The 25,328-nt window shown below is 35.1% G+C and overlaps 1 protein-coding gene across 1 annotated transcript; it reads right to left on the minus strand.

Moving 5' to 3' along the window:
• Positions 1–956: 956 nt before the first annotated feature.
• LOC116123875 ((-)-germacrene D synthase-like) lies at positions 957–3,071 on the minus strand. The gene is made up of 6 exons (XM_031409618.1): positions 2,852–3,071; positions 2,298–2,676; positions 1,994–2,211; positions 1,770–1,903; positions 1,407–1,655; positions 957–1,309 (listed from the first exon to the last, which is right to left on the minus strand). The coding sequence occupies exons 1-6, from the start codon at positions 3,069–3,071 to the stop codon at positions 1,019–1,021; spliced, it is 1,491 nt and encodes a 496-aa protein (XP_031265478.1). The 3' UTR covers positions 957–1,018.
• Positions 3,072–25,328: the final 22,257 nt, after the last annotated feature.

Raw genomic sequence — 25,328 nt, forward strand, 5'->3', positions numbered from 1 at the left:
ATCGAAGGTCAAACAGGTGGTGGGTGACGATGAATCAACAAGGTTGGAGTGATGGGGAGTGGCTGGCGACTAGAAAAACAAAACCACAACAGCAACACAAACACTTCCAAATAGCAACCCCCTGATCAAAGACCAAACAACCAACAAAACTCGAAAGAAAAGGTCTTTTCCAGCCATCGACGACAACATTTGGCCAGAAAATGCCAGATCTAAGGCCAAATGTTGCCGTTGATGGCTGGAAAAAGCCAAAGAAGTCCATCTTTGGCTGTCGTTGATCGTCAACGACGGCCATTTCTTCTAGCCTTTTCCGACCAGATCCGTGATGGATCTGATCGAAAAAGGCCAGATCGGTGAACTACCGGCCAGTTATGGTCGTGGTATAGGCCGTTGTATAGATTTCGGCTACCACCAACGGTGGTTGCCGGAATCTGGCAAGTATAGGTTGATGGGGGTATTTTTGTTAACTTTTAAACTTTTTTCTAAGAGTATTTAGTAAAATTAATAAACTTAAGAGGTCTAAAAGTAATTAAAAAAATATAGTAATATTTCTAAAATAATGTGCCAAACAATATTTGAGGAATATGATTGGGAATATGGATATAAATACTGAACGAACGCACACTAAATGTTTGTCATTTTCAAACTTTAATATTAAGTTGTGATATGATTGATGTGATGTCTAAAACAAATAAGCATATACACTAAGTTAAGTATAGATTGTTGTGTTGGATTATATGGACTGAATTATTACTGGTTAATATGCAAGTACTGAAGTTTATATATACTTGGAATTAATTGATCTCCCTACAAGGCGATTTTGAATATCTTTTATACTTCAAATTTCTACCCATATAGGCAAAAGGAAAAAGGATTCTAGCCGAGTAGTGAATGAACCTTAGATACATATTAATAATAAATATTAGGGACATTATTTATTAGTATTAATAAACCATAGAGTTATTCCATGTGCAAATTGGAATGTACTAAATGGAATATTATTCAGTCCCTGGAATAATCTTCACAGCAGTACAGGATCCGTGAGCAATGGGGCCACAAGGCGCTTCATCAAATGAGAATTGGTGTAGCAATCATCTTCTTTGTATAGGAGATCAATAACGCGTGTAAGATTAAGAACCCGTTCAAGCAGAGGCATTGGAACAGCAGCTGGTTTAATAAATTCCTCAATGATATCTTTCCAAGCATCCTCAACTAGTTCGCGAAGTAATTTAACTGCCTCTTCTTCAGAAACATTATGCTGATTCAAGTAGCATTCAACTGCTGAAGCAACATGCGCTCTCTTTTGCTCATCCTACACATAATAAATAATGCGGAATTGAAGAAAAAAAACTCACTAATCTGAATTAGGCTTGAATGAAAAGTAGGAACAAAATGATTTAATGCAATACCTTGTGACCTGCAATGTCATTCATGAGTCTGCCAATTATTGCGGAGGCCTTAACGATTTTGGGGTTGCTGAGTACCCATTCAAATGATTCTTGGGTTACTACATCTCCCATCCCCACAAATGATGTGGCAGCTAACGTTAGGTGACAACTGGTAAGTAATGCAACAGACAAATACTCTTCAATTGTTGGTACATATTTTTTGTCACACCATTTAGCTTCGTTGAAGTAATCTATTACTAAAATCTTAATCTGACAAACCATAAGGAAATAGTAACAAATTGTGTTACAATTATAAATCATTTACAGGAATTTATATGCTTCAATTGCTTTTCACACTAAAAAATTAACTTCAATGAAATTTACCACATCTTTTGCGTAATCAAGGCGGTATAGTTTTCCTTTGAAGGCCATATCTTTCTCAATTTCTCCGTAAACGTCAAGGAGAGCCCCATAAGTAATTTTCATATACTCTGGCAGTTGATGCATAGCACTGACATCTCATCTGAAAAACAAAAAATTAATAAATAAATACGAATGAGTTATGGAGATGACAACAATAAAAATTGAGGAAATAGAAGAATCAAAACTCTCAGTTTCTGTAGTGAAAAGCTCAAGTTCTTCAATTGTACCGTGTACATCATAGATGTCATCAAGGATGGAACACATGGCATTCACTTTGGACAGAATCCTCCTAGCATACCCATAATCAGGCTCAAAATACACTCCCATTATCCAAAAGTATAACTCTACCAGTCTGTCTCTTGCAAAAGGTAGCTTATTCTCAACATCTAAAGTTTTCCACCACCTAATTAAATAACATTAGTCAGAAGCCATTTAAATAAATTTACACAAATACAGAAAATCCTTACAATAATCTGTAGTCATTCATACCTTGTGATATCACTGAGTTCCTTCTGGTGAACTTTTTGTAATATGTTAAAATCTAATTTTGCAAAAGTTAACAGAACTTCATTGTGCAAAGAGTCTTCTTGATAGATTGTCATGTATTGATTTGCCTCCAGCCTTGGTAAGCCCTTGCGAAGGGGTTGATATAAGGCATGCTTAAAGTGAGCTAGCGCTGCAAGTGGAGAACTGAGTTGGGTTGCCATGGACTTATGAAGAGTGGTAGTGAAAACAAACGCTTCATCTAGTATAGTTTCTCCGTGCACCCTGAAATGTGTGGCTTCATAAAAGCTTAAGATTCCTCCAATGTCCTCCGCAAGAGATGCCTTGAAGTCACCATTGTTGTCCTTGAACTTGTTGAAAATGTCTGCTTATTAATTCACCAACCGCCACACATCACATTTAAACGATGTAGTTAAATTTAAAGAACTAAGGAATAGGTAGAAAGAATGTATACCAGAGGAAATGTTATAACAATGTTGTCTTAAGTAATCGAAATTCTAGAGAGGTGGAATATAAGTCATCGTTCTCATTTTGGAGACCACTGTCTTCGTCAGCCTTGTAGACTTTCTCTAAGATTTGATCGATGTAAGTTTGAAAATGGCAAGACACCCCTAAACGCTGAATTGTGTCAACCAAGTCAAGTTTCTCTGCGGGCTTGTCAACGTCAGCCTTTAGCATTTTCTTAATATCTTCCCTTAGTTCCTGTAGCTTTCTCATCATCAGTTTCGTACATAAGCAAATCCAAGTAAAACGCGTCATTAGTAATTAATTCGTAGGATTTTGTGTAGATATAAAAATATATTTTGCTCAAGTTTAGATTGGAGTATAACTTAATTATGTACAAGCATAGAAGTAAAAAAAAAAAAAACAATGCTACAAACACGTTGATGTCTTTGTTCTAATATATATTATTTATGACTTTCATTATTGTTTGAATTTTTATCAGTATTAATTCGATTCCTAGCTACGTCCATGATTTTATTTTTATGGAAATCTGTTATCTATATACGATGGATAAGGAGGAAAATTGGGCTGTCATAGGGCACTTATGAACAGGGCCAGCTCAAGGACTAGGCAGGTGAGAGCCCAAAAAAATAGGGTAAAAAAATGTTTAAGCTCAAATTTATTATAAACTTTTTACATATATTTTCACCTAAAGTTTGATGAAATAGTAAGTTTGTACCTTTAATTTTATATATTCAAATTTACACCCTTAAATTAACACATTAAATTTCTTTTAACAATAAAATGTTAGTATAAGAAAGAAAATGATCCCCCCAAATGCTAGGGTGATAATTTGCAGAGCGATGATTTGTGTCTTGGTTAGTTGCTTCCCATTTTTGGATAAAGAAGGAAGTGCTGAAACGTTAAGAGAGATTATGAATTTCCGTTTAGTAGTTTGGCTTCTTGTGCTTCAAGGGGTACAGTGAGTGAGTAAGAATGCCCTCTAGCTCGTGCTATTTATAGATACACATAGCCCAAGTTACAATAGCCAGCATGTTTTTCTCGTTCAACTCATTTATTTCGTATATCAAAAAATCTATGTCAAAAAGTTAGTGACTGAGTTAGGAACTAGGATGTGACAAAACTCTATGCACTTCAACTAATTCTTGAGGTCCATTGAACATCTTATGAGCCTAATAAATCAGGTAAGTCACAATGTTATTGTAATAAGTGGTCCCAATGTTTGAACCCAAAAATTTAAGGAAGGAAGCAAATCTCTTTGACCGTCAGACCAACCTTTGAGGTTAACTCTTTCCACTTTAATCTAGCATAAGTTTATCAGAAGTACACCACCTACAACATGAAACTTTGTGGTCATCAAATACTTGTATGTGTACATATTCATTTTTCAAATCATCACCTAAAGCTCTAATACAAATTTATAGCGAAATTGATGGAGTAAATTAGAAGTACACAAAGACAAGATAGTTTAATGCGATTCAATGTGAAATCTACATTCACCTGTAAAAGAGAAATTCTCTAATTTCACAAAGATACAAGAATAAAAACATACAACTCGATACCCTAAAGAGCAATTGTATCACTGAATCTTATTACTAGATATCCTCCAAAACTATGATACTTTAATTTCAAATATGAAATACATTTTAGATAGGAATAATAGTAATTATATTCCTATATAGTTTGATATGTTTTGCTGTAGAGATACAAATTTAGACTCACAAGAAAATCATATAAGGAAACAAGCCAAAATCATGTACATGTTCAACTAGATATAAAGCTTTTGTAAATGTTTTTTTTTTTTTTTCCTGATCTATTTGCATTTTGATTGATTTGTAAATTTTTTTTTGCTTAATATAGATGTTGACATGCAAATATGAGAAGAACATATGTGACATTAATTCACATATCATCTGGACATAAAATGAGAATATGTGACTTATTTTCATTCCTAATTATACTAAGATATGATTTTCTCTGCTTTATTGTTGAGATTGTATCATTATTTGTAATAATTTATATCCTTATACAACTATCACACTTTTAGTATAAATAAGTTGTGTATTCACAACTCAATACAATTAAATTGAATTTCTCTCAGATATCTCTTGGCCATACTTCGACCATTTCAGTTGTCTCTCTTGCCCTTTCAAAGATATTTCTCGAACATACTCCGGCTCTCTTCAGTTGCCGCTATTGCCCTCTCAATTCTGACAATAAGTTCTTATCTATTAAGTATATTAATTAGCATGTTGCATGGGTTAAAGAATTTAATTTCGATTTTGTATAATATCATGTATCTCATCCATTTTCCTTTAAGCTTTATAGTAGTTACCTTTCTAAAGGGGTATAAAAGAAGGATAATACTATACGTACAAAGAAATTTACAAAGATTTCTAATATAAAGTGATGTGATTATTTACTCTTCCATTCATCTCCTGCAACATCACTTTGTATAAGAAATCTTTGTAAATTTCTTTATACGTCTAAAATTATTGATACAAAACACTATTAAAATCTTATAATAATATTATGCTTACAAAGAAATCGTACAAAAATTTCCATACAAAGTGAGGTGGTAAAAAATGAATGGAAGAGTGAAACAAAAAGTAAAACTCATTATATTCACTCTTCCATTCATTTTTGTCACGTCACTTTGTATGGAAATCTTTGTAAGATTTCCATATAATTATAGCATTACTCAAAATCTTTGGTATTAGCATATGGATGGCACAAACAAGTTTCAATAAATATTCTATTCTTCAAAAGTTCTGATCTTGGGATAGTGAAACAAGGAGTGAAACATGTTGACCAAAGCTAAAAAGAATGAAAGTAGGTAAAGTTGTAAATTCCACTTTCTTGTAACGATGTCGTTTTGACTCTCTCTTATTTCATATAAAAGAGAGCAGTCTTCTCTTTGTATCAGTTAGTAAAATCAGAAACAAAAACACTATTACACATATTTGCTCTTCTCCTTTTTCGTTTTCTCTTTGAATCTCTCATGATATCAGAGTTGAAGACTCACATCTACAGCTAAGAATCCTGCCTTTTCGTTTCAAAAAGGTGCTATGGAGAAACTGGTGAATCTCAGCTCAGCTCAGTCTTCAATTTTTTCGTCTACTCTGCAAGTAATCACACCGAAACTGACCATAGACAACTACAAGGACAACTATAGGTTCTGGCGTTCTCAAGTTCTCTCCGCCGTTGGAGCTCATGAACTGAAAGACCATCTCACAGGTTCAATTCCACGTCCTGATCCTATAATTGTCTCTGATAATGATAGCTCAACTCAATCAAGTGAAACCCTAACTAAGGAAAAAATCAATCCAGCTTATGTAGCCTGGAAGAAGACTGATAAATTTCTTGTTACTTGGCTTCTTGCGTCAATTTCTGAGTGTATGTTTAGTAACATCTCTAAATGTCAATTTGCCACTGAAATTTGGTATAATCTTGAACATGAGTTTGTTACTGACTCCAAAGCAAGAGCACTTCACCTAAGGAATTTACTTCAGACTACTCAGAAAGGAAGTATGAGTGTTAGTGAGTTTGTTAAGAAAATGAAAAGTTTTGCTGAAAGTCTGTCGGGAAGTGATCAAGTGATAAGTGATGAAGATCTACTTCCATATATGTTGGATGGCCTTGGGCCAGAGTTTGATGCAACCATGGTCCATCTAACATCTCAGATTGAGTCTAAGTTTGACTCAGTGTCTCTGCAAGAAGCTCAATTTCTGCTCCAGAAATATGAGATGAGACTGGAGAAGTTTAATAGTGTTGATTTTCCAAATAGTTTAGTGCATATGGCATCTCTCAATAATCCTAATGCTTCATCGTTGCTGCCTATTGGTACAAAAGGATCTCTAAATCCTAATGATGGTGCTAGAGGTCTCCACACAATGCACATGTACCTGTTTTGACGAATACTCTGCCTCTAGCACCAGTTCATTCTTCACCAAATTATTCATCAGCTTACTCAACTTATCCATCAGCACCAACTGTTTATTCTACACCAACTTATCTAGCCTATTCCTTTCCTGTTACACACAATGATTCACTTTTCCCCTCTGCACAGTAGAGTCAATTTGGAGGACCTATTGGTGCTGCCTTTCCAGTTTACAGAGCATTTGGTTATAACTCCTTTGGCAAAGGTCGAGGCAGAGGTGCTGGCAGAGGCAAACCAGCGTGTCAAGTATGCAGCAAAGTTGGCCACACAACAGCATAATGTTATCATAGGTACAATTCAACCTATAATGGGGTTCCACCTACTCAATCTCAGTTTGGCACTCCTGCTCAGTCTTAGTTTGGTGCCCCAACAACTTAGTATGGAGGTCCTCATCCTTAATTTACACATTATGGGGATCCTAGTTCTCGCTCAAGTTTTGGACTTCCTGGAGATGTTTCATTTGGGAACAATCTGTCTCATGGATAATGACCTCATGGTGTATCTTTCTCCTACACTCAACATCAACCTTTATCACAGCCTAGCCTTCTTGTTCCAAGCCAACAACTAAACTCGCCCACTTCTAATCAAGCCTACTTTGTATCTCATCAAAATCCTTCACCAGCTGTCAACTCTCTCGTGCCTATGCCTATTTCAACCAACATACCACCAGATCCAACCTGGTACATAGATTCAGGAGCTATCGATCATGTTACTTCTAATCCCCATCACCTGGTAGCCAGCAGAAACTATGATGGTACTGATCAATTATAGGTCGGCAGTGGTGAGTCTCTTAATATCTCCCATGTTGGTTTTTCTTTATTACCTAGTGCTTTACACTCTAAATGCTTGTATTTAAAAAATGTTCTATGTGTACCTAGAATAACTAAAAACCTTCTTAGTATCTCAAAATTTACAAAAGACAATAATGTGGTAGTAGAATTTAACTCTAACTGCTGTCTTGTTAAGGACAAGGATACCAGAACAGTGCTTCTGCAGGGAGGTCTTAAAGCTAGCTTGTATCAGTTGCACGTTCCTTCTAATTTGCCATCTTCTCCTATTCATGTTCATAATTCACCTAAGCATATTGAGCAACTAGCTCCTAACAGTCTTTATCCTCAAGTCTTTAATTATGTACTAGATAACATGAATCTTACCTCTAGTGTCATTCCTGAATGCACATTGCCAATTACTGGTGATAATTGTAACTTGGGAACCTTTGATAATGTCTCTAGTTGTAATTCCAATTCAATAAATAAAACTGTTCCTGATCACAATGTTGTCAATAATAATTCTGATTGCAATCCTGATGATTGTCTTGTGTTACATTCTGAATTGTCCAATGTTCATGCTAATCATCATAACTCTTATTCTAATGTTTGCACTGTGCTATCTTCTGAATTGTTATCTGCTCACAATCATTATAAAATTGATCACACTAATGATTCTAATGCTTGCACTGTGCTATCTCCTAAATTGTTATCTGTTCACAATAATTATAACACTGATCACACCAATGATTCTACTGTGTTACCCTCTGAATTGTTACATGATCACATAAATAATAATTCTGGTCAGATTATGCAGTCTAATGTGTCATTTTCTTTACACGCTAGTAGCACTTTTGCTGATATATCCCTATGGCATAATAGATTAGGTCATCCTCATACTGAGGCTCTTCATAAAATCCTATCTCACATTCATGTCAAATTCACAGAATTTGTCTCTTCCTTACCTTTTTGTGATGCATGCAAGTTAGGCAAATTACATAGGAATAGTTTTCCTCTCTCCCAATCCAGAGCCACTCAACCCCTTAAACTTATCCATAGTGATGTTTGGGGACCAACTTCAATTGCATCTATTGAAGGCTTTAGGTATTACATCCATTTCATTGATGATCATAGTCACTTTACTTGGATATTTCTTTTACGAAAAAAAGCCAAAGTTAACTCCACATTCATTAGGTTTTACCATTTAGTTGAAAGACAATTTAATAAAAAACTCAAGTGTTTGCAATCTGATAAAGGGGGAGAATATAGAGGTTTAGTGTCCTATCTTACTAAAGCTGGTATTGCTTTTAGACAATCTTACGCTTATGTATATCAACAAAATGGGAGAAGTGAGAGAAAACATAGACATATAGCTGAATCTGGTCTTACTTTACTTGCTCAAGCATCCATGCCATTGCAATTTTGGTGGTCTTCCTTTGAAATTGTTGTCTTCTTAATAAATAGAATGCCATCTTCTGTTTTGCAATTTATCTCACCTTATCAAGCTTTGTTTAATAAAATTCCCTTGTATGCTTCGTTAAAAGTCTTTGGTTGTGCATGTTTTCCCTACTTGAGAGATTTTAGTAAATACAAACTAAATTTTCACTCCTCCAAATGTGTGTTTGTTGGTTATAGTCTCATACATAAAGGGTATAAATGTCTCACTGCTGAAAGAAAAATCATTATTACTCCTAGTGTTCAGTTTCACGAAACACAATTTCCATTTGTCACTGGTTTTCCTAATGGTTTTTAGTCTGATATTCATAAAACTTCCAGTCATACACCTTCCCACACTTCACCATCCAGTTATCCTTTTGTTTCTATAAACTGTGCAACTGATTCAAGCAGCAAAGACCCTTCAGCAATGCCTTGTTCTTCACCTTGCATTTCTACAGCTGTTGGTAAGCAAATTCTTTACTCCACTACTCCTGTTTTCAGTAAATCTCTTGATTTGTCACATAATTTTAACTTTGCCTCTGTTTCACCATCTTTATCCACCTTCCAAACACAATCTATACAACCTCCTATATGTGCACAATCTCACAAGTCTCCAACATAACCTACACAGCCTCCTATATGTACCTCAAATTGTCCAGTTAATCCTCTAGTCGTGGATCTTACTAGTTTTCCATCTATACCCATCAAATCCGTGCCCTCAACCACTTCAACTCAATTCCAGCTTGACCTACCTCGTGAGAACACCAATTGCAGTCCTGTAATTGATTTGTCATCTTCTCAATTTCCTACTTCCCAATCACATCCCTCTACCATTGCATCTACAACATTAAATACACCAACCACCTATCCTTCATCTTTCAATATTCATCCCATGATCACCAGAGCTAAACTTGCTTATCAAAATGAAGCCAAACCTGCTGATCTAGACAAAACTATCCTAATAGTCTCCATCCCTTCTTCTGTTCAACCTAAACCCATCTCAGTAAGTGAAGCCCTTGCTTGTAAAGAGTAGAGAGAAGCTATGCATGATGAGTTCACTGCCCTTATGAGAAATGAAACATGGAATCTTGTTCCCACGACCTCTGACATGAATATTGTTGGGAATAAGTGGGTTTTTTGAACCAAGTATCATGATGATGATTCATTACGCAAATATAAGGCCCGTTTAGTGGCAAAGGGCTTTTAACAAACACCTGGTTTAGACTATTTTGAAACATTCAGTCTAGTGATCAAACCTTCAACCATTAGGATCAACTTTACTCTTGCTGTTTCCAAAGGATGGGATATCCAACAAGTTGATGTCAACAATGCCTTTCTCAATGGTATTCTGAGTGAAACAGTCTATATGAGTTAGCCTGCTGGGTTTGAGCATCCTCAGTTTTCTTCTCATGTATGTAAACTTAATAAAGCCTTGTATGGTCTTAAACAAGCACTGAGAGCCTGGTTTGACAAACTCAAGCAAGCTTTGTTGAATAGAGGATTCCAGAATTCAATTTCATATTCCAATCTCTTTATTCTTAAGGAAACGAATCAGGTTCTTTACATCCTCATTTATGTAGATGATATACTTATCACTGGATTCGACAATGCTTCTATTTTACAACTTGTAGTAGATCTTAACAGTGAATTTTCTCTAAAAACACTTGGGTCTGTGAGTTACTTTCTCGGTTTAGAAGCAACTAGAACTGCTGAAGGTATACACTTGAAGTAAACTAAGTATATTGGTGATTTATTGACTAAAAGTAAAATGTAAGATGCTCATGCTTGTCCAACTCCCATGGCTACTGGTACAAAGCTTTTCTCCTTTGACAGTGAGTTGTTCAAGGATCCTAGTCTATATAGAAGCACAATTGGAGCTCTACAATACTTGACTTTGAAAAGACTAGATATAAGCTTCAGCGTTAACAAGCTTAGTCAATTCCTTCAAGCTCCAACTGAACTTCAATGGCAGGCTTGCAAAAGGGTCTTACGGTATCTTAAAGGAACTCTATTTCATGGATTACAATTCAAACTAGCAGCTGCCCTCTATGTTGAGTGCTATACTGATGCAGATTGGGGAAGCAATCTTGATAATAGAAGGTCTACAAGTGGGTACTGTATTTACCTAGGACCCGACCTCATTCAATGGAGCTCTCGTAAGTAGAAAGTTGTTGCCTTATCCTCAACAGAAGCTTAATACAGAGCCCTTGCACAGACTGTAACTGAATTAGCTTGGTTAGATAGCCTGTTTTCTGAGCTAGGAATTACATTAACTGCCACACATGTGATTTGGTGTGATAATCTTAGTGTAGGAACTTTGGCAGCTAATCCTGTATTTCATGCTAGAACTAAGCACATTGAAATAGATACACATTACATTCGAGATCAGGTTCTACCTAAGAAAGTCACAGTGCAGTATGTTCCATCAAAATTGCAGATTGCTAATGTGTTAACAAAGTCTTTGTTAGTAGCTCAATTTCAGGAGCTGAAATAGAAACTCAATGTTGTTGAGGTGAAGATTTCTGCTGGAAAAATCTGAACTAAATTTAATATTGTTGAGGTGAAGATTTTTGCTGGAAAACTCTAAATTGAATTTTTTTCTGTGAATTTGTGTTCTTTTATTTGAATTGTTGCGCAAAGTAATTAGTTAGTGGTGTTCTGGGTGGTGCTCTGTGTTAAATATCTATATGCTAAAATATGGTGTTCTGTAAGTGCTGAAATGTGGTGTTCTACAGTGCTGAAATGTGGTGTTCTACAGTACTGGAATGTGGTGTTCTGTAGTGTTGAAAAATGGAAGTTGATATTGTTGTGCAATTTGAAAAATGGCAATCTAAAATTTTTCAATTTGGAGAAGTTGATGTTGCTGTGTATTTTTGAGAAAAATGGTTTGGAGAAGTTGATGTTGCTGTGCCATTTGAGAAAAAATGGTTTGGAGAAGTTGATTTGCTAAAAATGGTAGTCTAAAATCTTGCAAACTGAAGAAGTTGATGTTGTTGTGGAGTTTTGCTTGTGGTGATTCTGCAATCTGAAATCTTGTAATCTGAAAAATTTGTTTTCAAGCTGTGGGAAGCAATTGATGGCGAAGTTGATGCTGTATAAAATTTCAGAATGATTTTTGAAGATTTTAGAATGAAGTCTGAACTGAACATTATACATCTTTGAGTCTAAAGGTGTACTGCAGAATCAGAAACTGAAGCACGCATAGTGCAAAATCAGAAACTGAAATAGTGAAAACAAAAATTGAGCCTGGTTCATTTTACTTTACTTACTTTTGTCAATGATGAAGTGAAGAATTGCTATATTTTGTTTTTACTTGATTGTACTTTCCTTTATGTATTTAAAAGGAAGTGCTTGTTTAATTGAAAATTGAAATGTTACCCCAGCTGTATTTGAGGGGAAATGATAGAATCTCTTAGATGCAAGGTTGACACCCCAACTGTGTTTGAGGGGAAATGTTGACCAAAGCTAAAAAGAATGAAAGTGGGTAAATTTGTAAATTCCACTTTCTTATAACGATGTCGTTTTGACTCTCTCTTATTTCATATAAAAGAGAGCAGTCTTCTCTTTGTATCAGTTAGCAAAATCAAAAACAAAAACATTGTTACATAGATTTGCTCTTCTCCTTTTTCGTTTTCTCTTTGAATCTCTCAAAACAGAGAAAGTGCAAAGAAAATTTTTGGAAATTTTTGGTATTATTCACCTAAAGAAGAGAGAGCTACAGTGCACAATTTATTAAGTACATAGAACTAACAGATACAACAGAAAATTAACATAAAAGCTAACGAAAACTACAGAACTCTAACAGCAGTCTAATGGAACAGTTTTGCTTATTATTCTAATGAGGATAGAAGAACTTCATAATGTACATGTATAATTACTTTTGTCTTCATGTTCCCACAAAGCCAAAGTTTTGTCTCCTCAAATTTCGGAAAATGTGAAAAACTCTTTCATGTTCATATTTCATTTTGCATTTAGAAAATATGTTAACAAAGAAAAAGAGGGATCAGAACTGAAAACTTATTTATATTGTTTCCACTATTTTCATCTCACAAAACATTTTTCTTACTTCATTATTGATTTTTCGTACATATATTTAATTTGATTTTTACCATTAATTAAAATAATTTAGTAATAATATATTAGAAAATTATTTTTCTTCATTAATACTATACCAAATTGTTGTACGGGAAATCTAGAGAGGATAATTTCTTATTAGGTTAGAAGATATTCAGATTGGCTCAATTTGGAAGAAAGATATTCAGATTGACTTAGATTCCAACAAAGGTACCGAAAATCATGCACTTCCTAATCCTACGTATTTGAATCTTATTTCAACTCTATCATGTAAATGGGTGCTATAAAAACCCATCATAACTTGTTTTCAAGAGGGGCTGGGCAATTGTTCTAGGCAAATTTTCCTAGGAATTATACTGTTCTTTGTAAGCTCTCAAGAGCAATAAGATAACAGTGGATGTAGGCTCAAGTTCTAACTTGCCAAACCACTTTGAAAATTGTCATGTGCTCTTATTTATAGCTCTTTCTTTTTTGTTCATTGCTGATTTTCATTAAATCACATGCACATCCATTTCGATTCTGGCAAGGTCAATCGAAATTCTATGGTTGGTGCCGATTTCTATATCAACACAAATAAATTTCATTAATTTCAATTTCATAAAAAAAAAATATCAAATGTACTCTTAAATCCGAAATATCTGTAAGAAATTTAATATCTTACTTTCATATTGTTAAAAGAATTTCGTAAAACAATATGTGGGATTTGTTTATTTGTTTATATCAATTAAGGGTGTTTTGTAAATGAATACAAGAGACATCCCTTGTTCTTTCTTAAAAAGTGACACGTTTTGTAATCCTCTGAAACATTGTTATAGTTAAATTCTTTCGTGTACATGCACAAAATACTGAAACAATTCATCTTCCAAATCATTCTTCTAATACCAATTTGTTTTGAAATTGTGAAACTCTGAAAATAAAGAATGAAAGTATGAAAGAACACAAACTCAATTTCTTCTATGATCTTCTTCTCTGTTGAATAAAGAAGACAAAAACAAATAGGTTACAATGGTGAGACAATTCCAAAAAGGAATCTCTCTTAAAAGAAAACATAAAAATAAATCAAGAAGATTTGACAATTAGGAATTCAATCTTCTTGTAAAAGGAAAAGAATAATTAAGAAATAAAAAACTCCTAAAAAACAAGATACTCTAGCTAATACATAACAAGGAAGCAAAACAATCAAATAAACACAATTAACAGCTTGACTTTCAACACTCCCCCTCAAGCCGATGTATAGATGTTGATCATACCAAGTTTCTCAGTGTTAGAAGTTGGCTCGAGCAAGAGCTTTTGTGAGAATATCTAAAGTTTGACTGGTTGTACGAGCGTAGCTAACCTTAAAAATTCCTTCTTCAATCTTTTCTTTGATAAAATGTTGATCTATCTCCACATGTTTAGTTTGATCATGATAAACTGGATTCTTGACTATATTGATGGTAGTTTGATTGTCACAATATAATTCCATAGGATGCTCCAAGGGAACCTTTATTTCTGAGCATAATATTTGTAACCAAATTCCTTCACAAATTTCTTGTGCCATGGCTCGGAATTCTACTTTCACACTACTATGGGTTACAACAGATTGCTTCTTGCTTCTCCAAGTCACCAAGTTTCCCCACACATAGGAACAATATCCTGATGTTAATCTGTGATCTATCACTGAACCTGCTCAGTCTGCATCTGAAAGTATCTTAATATTCCTCTTTATCATTCTTTGGAAGAAAAGACCTTTACCAGGTGTCATTTTGAGGTACCTCAATATTCTATAGACAACTGGCATATGACTCTCAGTAGGATGGTTCATGAATTGACTTACCACACTTATTGAGAAACCTATGTTTGGCCTTGTAAGAGATAGATATATAAGCTTCCCTACAAGGCGTTGATACCTTCCTTTATCAACCGGTGCACTATCATCTTTATTAACAAGTTTGACAGTTGAATCCATAGGAGTTTCTACAAGCTTGCATTCTAGCATTCCTATTTCATTCAGTAAATCCAAAACATATTTACGTTGTGAGACAGCTATACCTTTCTTTGACCGTGCAATCTCTGTTCCCATAAAAATTTGAGGTTCTCGAGTCCTTGATTTCAAAATCCTTTGCAAGGAATTGTTTAATCTTACACAGGTCCTCCTCATGATCACCTGCCAGAATGATATCATATACAATGATAACAACCAATTTCCTATCAAAGAAGTGCTTCACAAATAATGTGTGGTTCGACTGATACTGAGAGTACTCATACCTTTTCACTGCATTAGTGAATCTTTCAAACCAGGCATGAGGAGACGGTTTTAAGCCATACAAGGATTTTCTAAGACAACATACCTTGTTGACCTTGAGTCTTGATTTTAGGCCTGCAAGAATTTACATATACACTTCTTCTTCTAAGTCACCATTGAGAAAGACATTCTTTACATTGAGTTGGTGAAGCGACTAATCAAGATTTGCTACCAAGGATAGCATTACACGAACGGTATTAAGCTTGGCAATGGGAGCTGGGGATAGTTTATCATATGAAATAAAATTCCCAATGGGATGCTGAGTGCATGATCTAACTCCTTTTCTCCAAGCTATGGGCATATTCAAAATATCATTTTCTAACTCAGAATCAATAGCACCATCTAAACCAGAAATATTGTTACTTGGAATTTTGTTCAAATTCAAACTTGGCTCAGCTTCATGGATTTGTTGAGGAACTGCTCCTTCATCCATTCCCTTTTGGATGTGCTCTTTATCCCGCAAGTTAACAATGAACTCAATGTTTTTGACAGATAGGAGTTTATTAGGAGGCTCTAGAGAAATGTGATTTTATGTGGTGATGGGTGACTCAATGAGTGACTTAAAGTCCCAAAACTGATATTCTTGAGTTGAATTCTCCCCCTGAATATCAGTTTTGGGGTAGTAAGGCTAGTTTTCAAAAAAGGTGACATCCATCAAGTTGTAGAATTTTTGTGTGACTAAAGAGTAAAACTTATACCTTTTTTTATTTGAGGAATACCTAAAAAAGATGCACTAGAGCGACCTAGGATCAAGTTTACTTTGATGTTGTTGATGGACATGGACATAGACAGAGCACCCAAAAATTTTGGGTGGAATGGTGGAAATAAGACGAGTTGTTGGAAAGGATTTTAGGAGGGTGTGACAGGGTATGTTGAATTTTAGAACTCTAGACGGCGTTCTATTGATAAGGTAAGTTGTCGTAAGAACTGCTTCCCCCTAGAGATATTTTGGTACATTTGTTGCAAACATGAGTGATCTAGCCACCTCTAGTAAATGTCTATTTTTTTCTTTTAGCAATTCCATTTTGTTGTGGGGTATCTACACACGAACTTAAGTGAACTATTCCTTCTTTTGCTAGAAATTCTCCTAGGCTAGAGTTGAAAAAATCTCTAGCATTAACAGACTTTAGGATTTGTATTTTTTATTAGAATTGGGTCTGAATCATATTTTTGAAATTTTTGAATATTTGAACCATCTTTCATGAGGAATACCCAAGTTAATCTAGTTTAATCATCTATGAATGAGACAAACCACCTTGCACCTATTACATTTTTTATTTTTGACGGCCCCCAAATATCATTATGAATAATTGAGAATGTACTAGATGCTTTGTAGGGTTTAATGGGAAAGTGAGACTGAACATGTTTTGATAATTGACAAGCTTCACACTCAAAGGATTTTGGATTTTTGTTAAATAAGGATGGAAAACAATGCTTGAGATGCATAAAATTTGGATGACCTAAGCAATAGAGCCACAACATGATTTCACTATCGTTATTTTGACAAGAAATTACAGAAAAAGAATTACCACTACTTGCCTTTTGAGGTTGTTCTTATAGATAGTGGCGCTCCTTAAGGATGTAGAATCCAGAGCATTCCTTAGCATTGCCAATCGTCTTCCCCAAATCCAAATCCTTAAGTTCACAGTGAGTGGAGGAAAAATTAATAACACACCTCTTTTCCTTAGTGAGTTTACTAATCAACAATAGATTACATTCCAAGTTGGGAACAAAAAGAACAGAGTTGAGAGTAAGGTCCTTTGATAGCACAACTAAACCTGTACCGATAACCTTTGAAAGCAAACCATCTGCTATTCGGACTTTTAAATTATTTGGACATGGGCTATATGTATCCAACTATAATATACTGTATAGCTAGTAATTATGTAAGAAATATAAGATAGAATTCACTAAATGACTTTTACAAACAGATATACATAATGTAAATCCGAAAATTCTAATTTTTAATTCATATAAATATATACACAAAACATTGATTTACTTTAGTAAACATAAGGTAATTTTGAATAGTGCGGCCAAACTCCTCCACTTCTTGATGTCCCACTCGATCGTAAATCATCTAGTACTTGCAAAACAATAAATTAACGGAGTGAGCACTGATTGCTCAGTAAGTAAACCAAACTGCACTACTGTGTTTCCTCCATTACTCATGTTCTGATTTTTCCTTTTCTCACTTTATTCTTTGATTATATTCTTCATTCTTTTCTGTTTCTGTTTTTCTTATGTTGTATCTCTTTCTTTTATTTCTTCTTTCTAGTTTGCTGATCGGACTAGGTTGATGAATAGATTTGGAACCTTGGCCATGTGAGTGGGTATAGTCGTCATCTACATGCACTACTCACGTATTGTACAAGTATTGTATCTCTCTGCTGTGGCTGCTCACTCGTGGCGCCGTGCATGTAGGTATACTCTACTGGGTACAATCATCATCCACATACACTACTCACAGACTGTACAAATACTGTATCTCTCTACTCATGCCGCTCACTTGTGGCAGCATGTATGTGGGCATCTCTATCACTCATGGGTTCCCCATCACAAAAACCTTATATCATAGCATGGTATAGAAAGAGAATAGAAAGAGATACTATGCACATTTCAACATGAGTTTCCAAGCTATGGAAATTCTACTCTTGCATTCTTTAAAAAACATACACTTTCCATATATGAACGTATCATTTCATCATGACCATTTCGTGGATGCATAACAAATTCATAGAAACATATCATCCTTAGGCTTGTTTATACATACACAAGCTCATACTTATGTGGTATATAACATATTACACATAGCCTCCATGGTCATTCATTACATCAAATATATATGTTCATACAATCATTAAATAATCACAAAGACCACTCATTCAAACTTGCTTCACAACCCTTTAAGCATCATTTTCATACTTGGAATCAATCATAGATTATTAGACTACAAATAAACTAATAAAGTGGAAGCACTTTTGAGATAGTCATTTTGCACACATCATATTAAAGAAGGCATATCTCAAGTTATACACATCATATTAGAGAAAGGGCTACAACTTTTATGTTCAGGACCCAACCCAGTTTGATAGGTAAAATGCCCAAATAGCACTAAAAAAGTCACGAATTTGACAGGACAACCTTGGGAACATGCTTACTCTAAGACTTTTCCATACCTATTTACCTCCACTTACTCCCTAACCTTTCCTAACCATTCTCCACTGTGAAAACATGTTAAAAGATCAATAATAGACAATCAAACTTCAAGTCTTGCATTTCTCTAACCCTTTCTTTATTAGGGTTTAGCCAACTCATGCATGCAATTTCTCTTTGGATTTTCATCAAACACTTCATATGTACATGCAACTACCATGTTGGCTACACTTCCACAATTCTCTAATTCAACCAAATTGTCAGCCAAAAACTCACTAAATTTAATATCAAACCTGGCCGAATTTCTGACTTCTCTATACTCCAAAAATTTCAACACAAAATCTTCCACAACTTCACCAAATCATCACATAACCATACACTACTTCTCATGGCTAGAATTTATACATCATTAAACATAAAAAAAAAAAAAAACAGCCAATAATTCTCTCATATCATCATATACAAAATTGCAATAATTCGTTCAACACAAGTCTTGCTAAAATTAAGGTTCAAATTACGTTTACTTGCCTTGAATATGTGAGATCACTTTCCTTTTGCTCTAAATCTCTTCCTTTTGGACCTAGATCATATAAAAACCATAAGAATTTAAAACTTTAAAGTTTAATCACACTCCTTTTGCTAGAATCTTACTTAGGATGCTTTAGATTGAAAATCTCCAAAAATTTAAACCAAATCCTATGATTTTCCTTTGAAATTTAGTGAAGAAAATTGAGAGAAAATGGGATAGAGGTGGCGTGAACAAGGGCTGAAGGTGTGTTAGGGTTTCTTCAAATAAAGTCTTATATCAAATAATATAAGCATATATTCTCATTTTGCCCTTGCACTTTCTATAAAATTTCCTTTATGTCCTTTAGTCAATTACTAAAATACCCTCATTTTTATTAACTTCTCCATGTGATTCTATTTCTTTTCACTCCCCACTCTTTCATATAATTCAGAGTGAAATGACCATTTTACCCCTATTGAACTTTTAAGGAATTTTCTTCACATTTGTTAAGGTAACTTCAAAGAAATCCAATTAAGGGTATTAGGGCATAAGCAAAATTATGTACCTTAATGTGGGCGTTACAATTCTCCCCCCTTAAGGGAATTTCTTCCTCGAAATTCAAACGAACAACTCGAGATAACGACTTCACATATCTCGTTCTACTTCCCATGTAGCTTCTTCTACTTTATGATTCCTCCATAAGACTTTTACTAATGGAATACTCTTGTTTCGGAGCTCCTTAATCTTTCTATCCAATATATGTATTGGACGCTCCTTATAAACAAGATTCTCTTATAAGTCCACTTCTTCTACTTTTAATATATGGGAGGGATCACTAACATATCTTTGAAGCACTGAGACATGGAACACATTATGCACTTTATCCATATTTGGTGGTAGTGCCAATTTGTAGGCTACCTTTCCCACTCGTTGTAACACTTCAAAAGGGCCAATATATCTAGGGCAAGTTTTCCTTTACCACCAAATCGCATTACCCACTTGTAGGGGGAAATCTTAATAAACACTTTATCACCCACTTCAAATTCTACAGCCTTTCTCTTTAAATCTGCATAGCTCTTTTGTCTTTCTTGAGCTTGCTTCATTCTGTTCCTAATAAACTTAATATCTTCCATCACTTTCTGAGTTATCTCAGGTCCAAGATCTGCATTCAAAGCATCTTTCTCTCCTATTTCATCCCAATATAGTGGGGATCTACATCGTCTACCATAATAGAGCTTCATAAGGAGCCATCTTAATTGTAGACTGATAACTATTATTGTAAAGAAACTCTATCAATGGTAGCATCTCATGCCAGGTCGTTTTATAATCCATACAACACGCTCTCAGCATGTCCTCAAGCCCCTGATTGGTTCTTTTAGTTTGGCCATCTGTCTGTGGGTGGTAAGCTGTACTGAATGCTAACCTAGTACCCAAGTTTCTTTGTATACTAGTCCAAAAAGCTGAAACAAATCTAGAATCTCTATCTAATACTATTGTCTTGGGTATCCCATGCAATCTAACTATCTCTCTAATGTAAATCTGGGCCAATTGCTCTGAGGTGTATTGTCCTTACTGGAAGAAAATAGCTGATTTGGTTAATCTGTCTAGTATCACCCATAGCGCATTATAACCCTTTTGAACTCTTGGAAGACTTGCAATGAAATCCATTGATATATCTTCCCATTTCCATTCAGGAATACTAAGTGGCTGAGGCAGTCCTGATGGTCTCTGGTGCTCTGCTTTAACTTGTTGACAAACCAGGCATTTAGCTATATAATCTCCGCTATCTTTCTTCATACCTAGCCACCAATAATTCTTCTTTAGATCTTGATACATCTTGGTTCCTCCAGGATGAGTAGTATATGGCGTGTTATGAGCCTTCTCAGGAATCTTCTTCTTAAACTCAATATCTTGAGGAATATATATACGATTCCGGAAACAGAGGACACCGTCCAAAAGGTGAAATTCTGCTATCTCGCCTTCCAACACTTGTCGACTGATTTTCTGACACCACCCGTCAACAACTTGTTTTTCTTTAATTTCTTCCAGTAAAGTAGGCCGAATTTCCAACCTGGCAATCCTTCCTAGTATCACCTCAATCTATTCCCTACATAATTCTTTCAATAGTTCTTTCTGCATTGTGAATTAGGACAAATAAGTTTTTCTACTCAAGGCATCAGCTACTACGTTAGCTTTTCCAGGTTGATACTTAATCTCACAATCATAATCTTTGACTAGCTCTAACCATCTCCTCTGTCTCATATTCAACTCCCTCTGGGTGAAGAAATACTTCAAACTCTTATGATTAGTATAAATATTGCTCTTTGCTCCATATAAGCAATGCCTCCATATTTTTAGTGCAAAAACTACCACGGCCAACTCTAAATCATGCGTAGGGTATCTCATCTCATACTTTTTCAATTGTCGAGAAGCATAGGCTATTACCCTACCCAATTGCATCAACACTGCACCAAGTCCCTGAAGTGAGGCATCTGTATAAATATCATTATCTACACCCTCTTGAGGTAACACTAGAATAGGAGCTATGGTTAATCTTTTTTTTAACTCTTGAAAACTTTCTTCACAAGCATTTGACCATATGAAAGGAGTTCCTTGTTTGGTAAGAGTTGTAAGCGGCTTAGCCAACTAGGCAAATCCTGCTACAAACTGCCTATAATAACCTGCAAGCCCTAAGAAACTTCTAACCTCCTTTATCGTTTTTGACTTTTGCCACTCTAAAATTGCCTTCACCTTACTAGGATTCATTGATATGCCTTCCTTAGAGACAGTATGGCCCAGGAAGATAACTTGGTCTAGCCAAAGCTCACATTTAGAAAATTTGGCAAACAACTTATTATCTCTCAATCGCTGCAGCACAAATCTCAAATGCTCTTCATGCTCTTCTCTTGTCTTAGAATAGACTAGGATATCATCAATAAACACCACTATAAATCGATCAAGACAATCGTGGAATACCATGTTCATTAAATCCATAAAGACTGTTGGGGCATTGGTTAACCCAAAAGGCATCACCACAAACTCATAATGCCCATATCTGGTCCGAAATGCAGTCTTGGCAATATCTTGCTTTGCCACTCTTACTTGATGATAGCTCAACCTCAAATCAATCTTTGAAAACACTGCTGCTCCTTTCAACTGATCAAATAAGTCATCTATGCGAGGTAACGGGTACTTATTCTTCACTGTCACTTTATTCAACTCTTTGTAATCTATACACATCCGTAGGGACCCATCGTTCTTCTTCACAAATAGGATTGGAGCTCCCCAAAGAAAATGGCTGGGTCAAATAAAACCCTTATCTAGGAGTTCCTGAACTTGCTTCTTCAACTCCTGTAGCTTAGTTGGGGCCACCCAGTAAGGGGCTTTAGAAATCGGTAATGTCTTTGGTGCCAGTTCAATGCTAAACTTCATTGCTCTTTCTGGAGGTAAACCTGGCAAATCATCTGGAAATACATTTAGAAACTCCCAGACTACTGGTACATACTGAACCTTTGATCAAGGGATATCACTGTTTTGCACCACATGGGCAATATACCCAGAACACCCTTTTCTTAACATCTTTCTGGCCTTTACACTACTAATTAACATACTAAGTTGATGGCCCTCTCCAAACTAAACTTATCACCATCATCAAGATTAAATCTTGCTTTCTTCTTTTGGCAATCAATTTCTACTCCATATCTCCCTAGGAAATCCATGTCTAAAATAACATCAAAGTCAGGCATGTCAAACATAATCAAATCTACCGGCAACATTCTTCCATGGATCACTATGGACTCCCCTAGAAACATTTCCCAAGTTACCAGACTATCACCATCTGGCAATTCTATCTTAATGGGTTGATCTACTGTATCAACCCATTAGGATAGGATTCATTATTTGGACATGGGCTATATGTATCAAACTGTAATATATTGTATAGCCAGTAATTCTGTAAGAAATATAAGATAGAATTCACTAAATGACTTTTACAAACATATATACATAATGTAAATCCAAAAATTCTAATTTTTATTTCATATAAATATATACACAAAACATTGATATACTTTAGTAAACATAAGGTGATCTTGAACAGTGCCGCCAAACTCCTCCAGTTCTTGACGTCCCACCGGATCATAAATCATCTAGTATCTGCGAAGTAGTAAATTAACAGAGTGAGCATTAATTGCTCAGTAAGTAAACCAAACAGCACTATTGTGTTTCCTCCGTTACTCATGTTCTGATTTTTCCTTTTCTCACTTTATTCTTTGATTATATTCTTCATTCTTTTCTGTTTCTGTTTTTCTTATGTTGTATCTCTTTCTTTTATTTCTTCTTTCTAGTTTGTTGATCGGACTAGGTTGATGCATGGATTTGGAACCCTAGCCATGTGAGTGGGTACAGTCCTCATCTACATGCACTACTCACGGACTGTACAAGTATAGTATCTCTCTGCTGTGGCTGCTCACTCGTGGTGACGTGCATGTAGGTATGCTATATTGGGTACAGTCCTCATCCATATACACTACTCATAGACTGTACAAATACTGTATCTCTCTACTCATGCCGCTCGCTTGTGGCGGCATGTATGTGGGCATCTCTGTCATTCATGGATTCCCCATCACAAAAACCTTATATCATAGCATGATATAGAAAGAGAATAGAAAGAGATACTATTCACATTTCAACAAGAATTTCCAAGCTATGGAAATTCTACTCTTGCATGCTTTAAAAAACATACACTTTCCATATATGAACGTATCATTTCACCAAGACCATTTCGTGGATGCATAACAAATTCATAGAAACATATCATCCTTAGGCTTGTTTATATATACACAAGCTCATACTTAGGTGGTATATAACATATTACACATAGCCTCCATGGTCATTCATTACATCAAATATATATGTTCATACAATCATTAAATAATCACAAAGACCACTCATTCAAACTTGCTTCACAACCCTTTAAGCATCATTTTCACACTTGGAATATATCATAGATTATTAGACTACAAATAAACTAATAAAGTGGAAGCACTTTTGAGATAGTCATTCTACACATGTCATATCCAGGAAGGCATATCTCGATTTATACATATTGGATTGCTATGATCTTGGTCTCATTTTAAAGCTTAGAGAAAGAGCTACAATGTTTATGTCTAGGACTCAACCCAGTTTGATAGGTAAGATGCCCAAAAATCACTCAGACAATCATGGATTTGATAGGGCAACCTTGGTAACATGCCTACTTTAAGGTTTTTCCATACCTATTTACCTCCACTTACTCCCTAACATTTCCTAAACATTCTCCATTGTGAAAACATGTTAAAAGATCAATACTAGACAATCAAACTTCAAGTCTCGCCTTTCTCTAACCCTTTCCTCATTAGGGTTTAGCCAACTCATGCATGCAATTTCTGTTTGGATTTTCATCAAACACTTCATATGCACATGTAACTACCATGTTGGCTACACTTCTACAACTCTCTAATTCAACCAAGTTGTGAGCCAAAAACTCACTAAATTTAGTATCAAACCTGGTCGAATTTCTCACTTCTCTATACTCCAAAAATTTCAACACAAAATCTTTCACAACTTCACCAAATCATCACATAACCATACACTACTTCTCATGGCTAGAATTTATACATCATTAAACATCAAAAACAGCCAATAATCTCTCATATAATCACATACAAACATGCAATAATTCATTCAACACAAGTCTTGCTCAAATTAAGGTTCAAATTAGGTTTACTTGCCTTGAATATGTGAGATCACTTTCCTTTTGCTCTAAATCTCTTCTTTTTGGACCTAGATCATATAAAAACCATAAGAATTCAAAACTTTAAAGTTTAATCACACTTCTTTTGCTAGAATCTTATTTTAGGATGCTTTAGATTGAAAATCTCTAAAAATCTAAACCAAATCCTATGATTTTCCTTTGAAATTTAGTGAAGAAAATTGAGAGAAAATGGGGTAGAGGTGGCGTGAACAAGGGCTGAAGGTGTGTTAGGGTTTCTTCAAATAAAGCCTTATATCAAATAATATAAGCATGTATTCCCATTTTGCCCTTACACTTTCTATAAAATTTCATTTATGTCCTTTAGTCAATTACTAAAATACCCTCATTTTTATTAACTTCTCCATGTGATTCTATTTCTTTTCACTCCACACTCTTTCATCTAATTCAGGGTGAAATGACCATTTTACTCCTAGTGAACTTTAAGGAATTTTCTTCACATTTGTTAAGGTAACTTCAAAGAAATCCAACTAAGGGTATTAGGGCATAAGTAAAATTACGTACCTTAATGTGGGCGTTAAACAAACATTATTGCATCTCCCGTCATGTGATCAGATGCTCTTGGGTCTACAA

This window comes from Pistacia vera, unplaced genomic scaffold (genome assembly GCF_008641045.1).
Source record: "Pistacia vera cultivar Batoury unplaced genomic scaffold, PisVer_v2 Contig146, whole genome shotgun sequence".
Taxonomy (NCBI): domain Eukaryota; kingdom Viridiplantae; phylum Streptophyta; class Magnoliopsida; order Sapindales; family Anacardiaceae; genus Pistacia; species Pistacia vera.

What these genes read in the sequence shown, in the direction of transcription:
- LOC116123875 (XM_031409618.1), bottom strand. Translation starts at nt 3,071, where the DNA reads ATGACGCGTTTTACTTGGATTTGCTTATGTACGAAACTGATGATGAGA. An exon ending in TTTCACTACAGAAACTGAGA is followed by an intron (nt 1,904 to 1,993) that starts GTTTTGATTCTT and finishes TTTTCAGATGAG; the next exon opens with ATGTCAGTGCTATGCATCAA. An exon ending in TTGATTACGCAAAAGATGTG is followed by an intron (nt 1,656 to 1,769) that starts GTAAATTTCATT and finishes ATGGTTTGTCAG; the next exon opens with ATTAAGATTTTAGTAATAGA.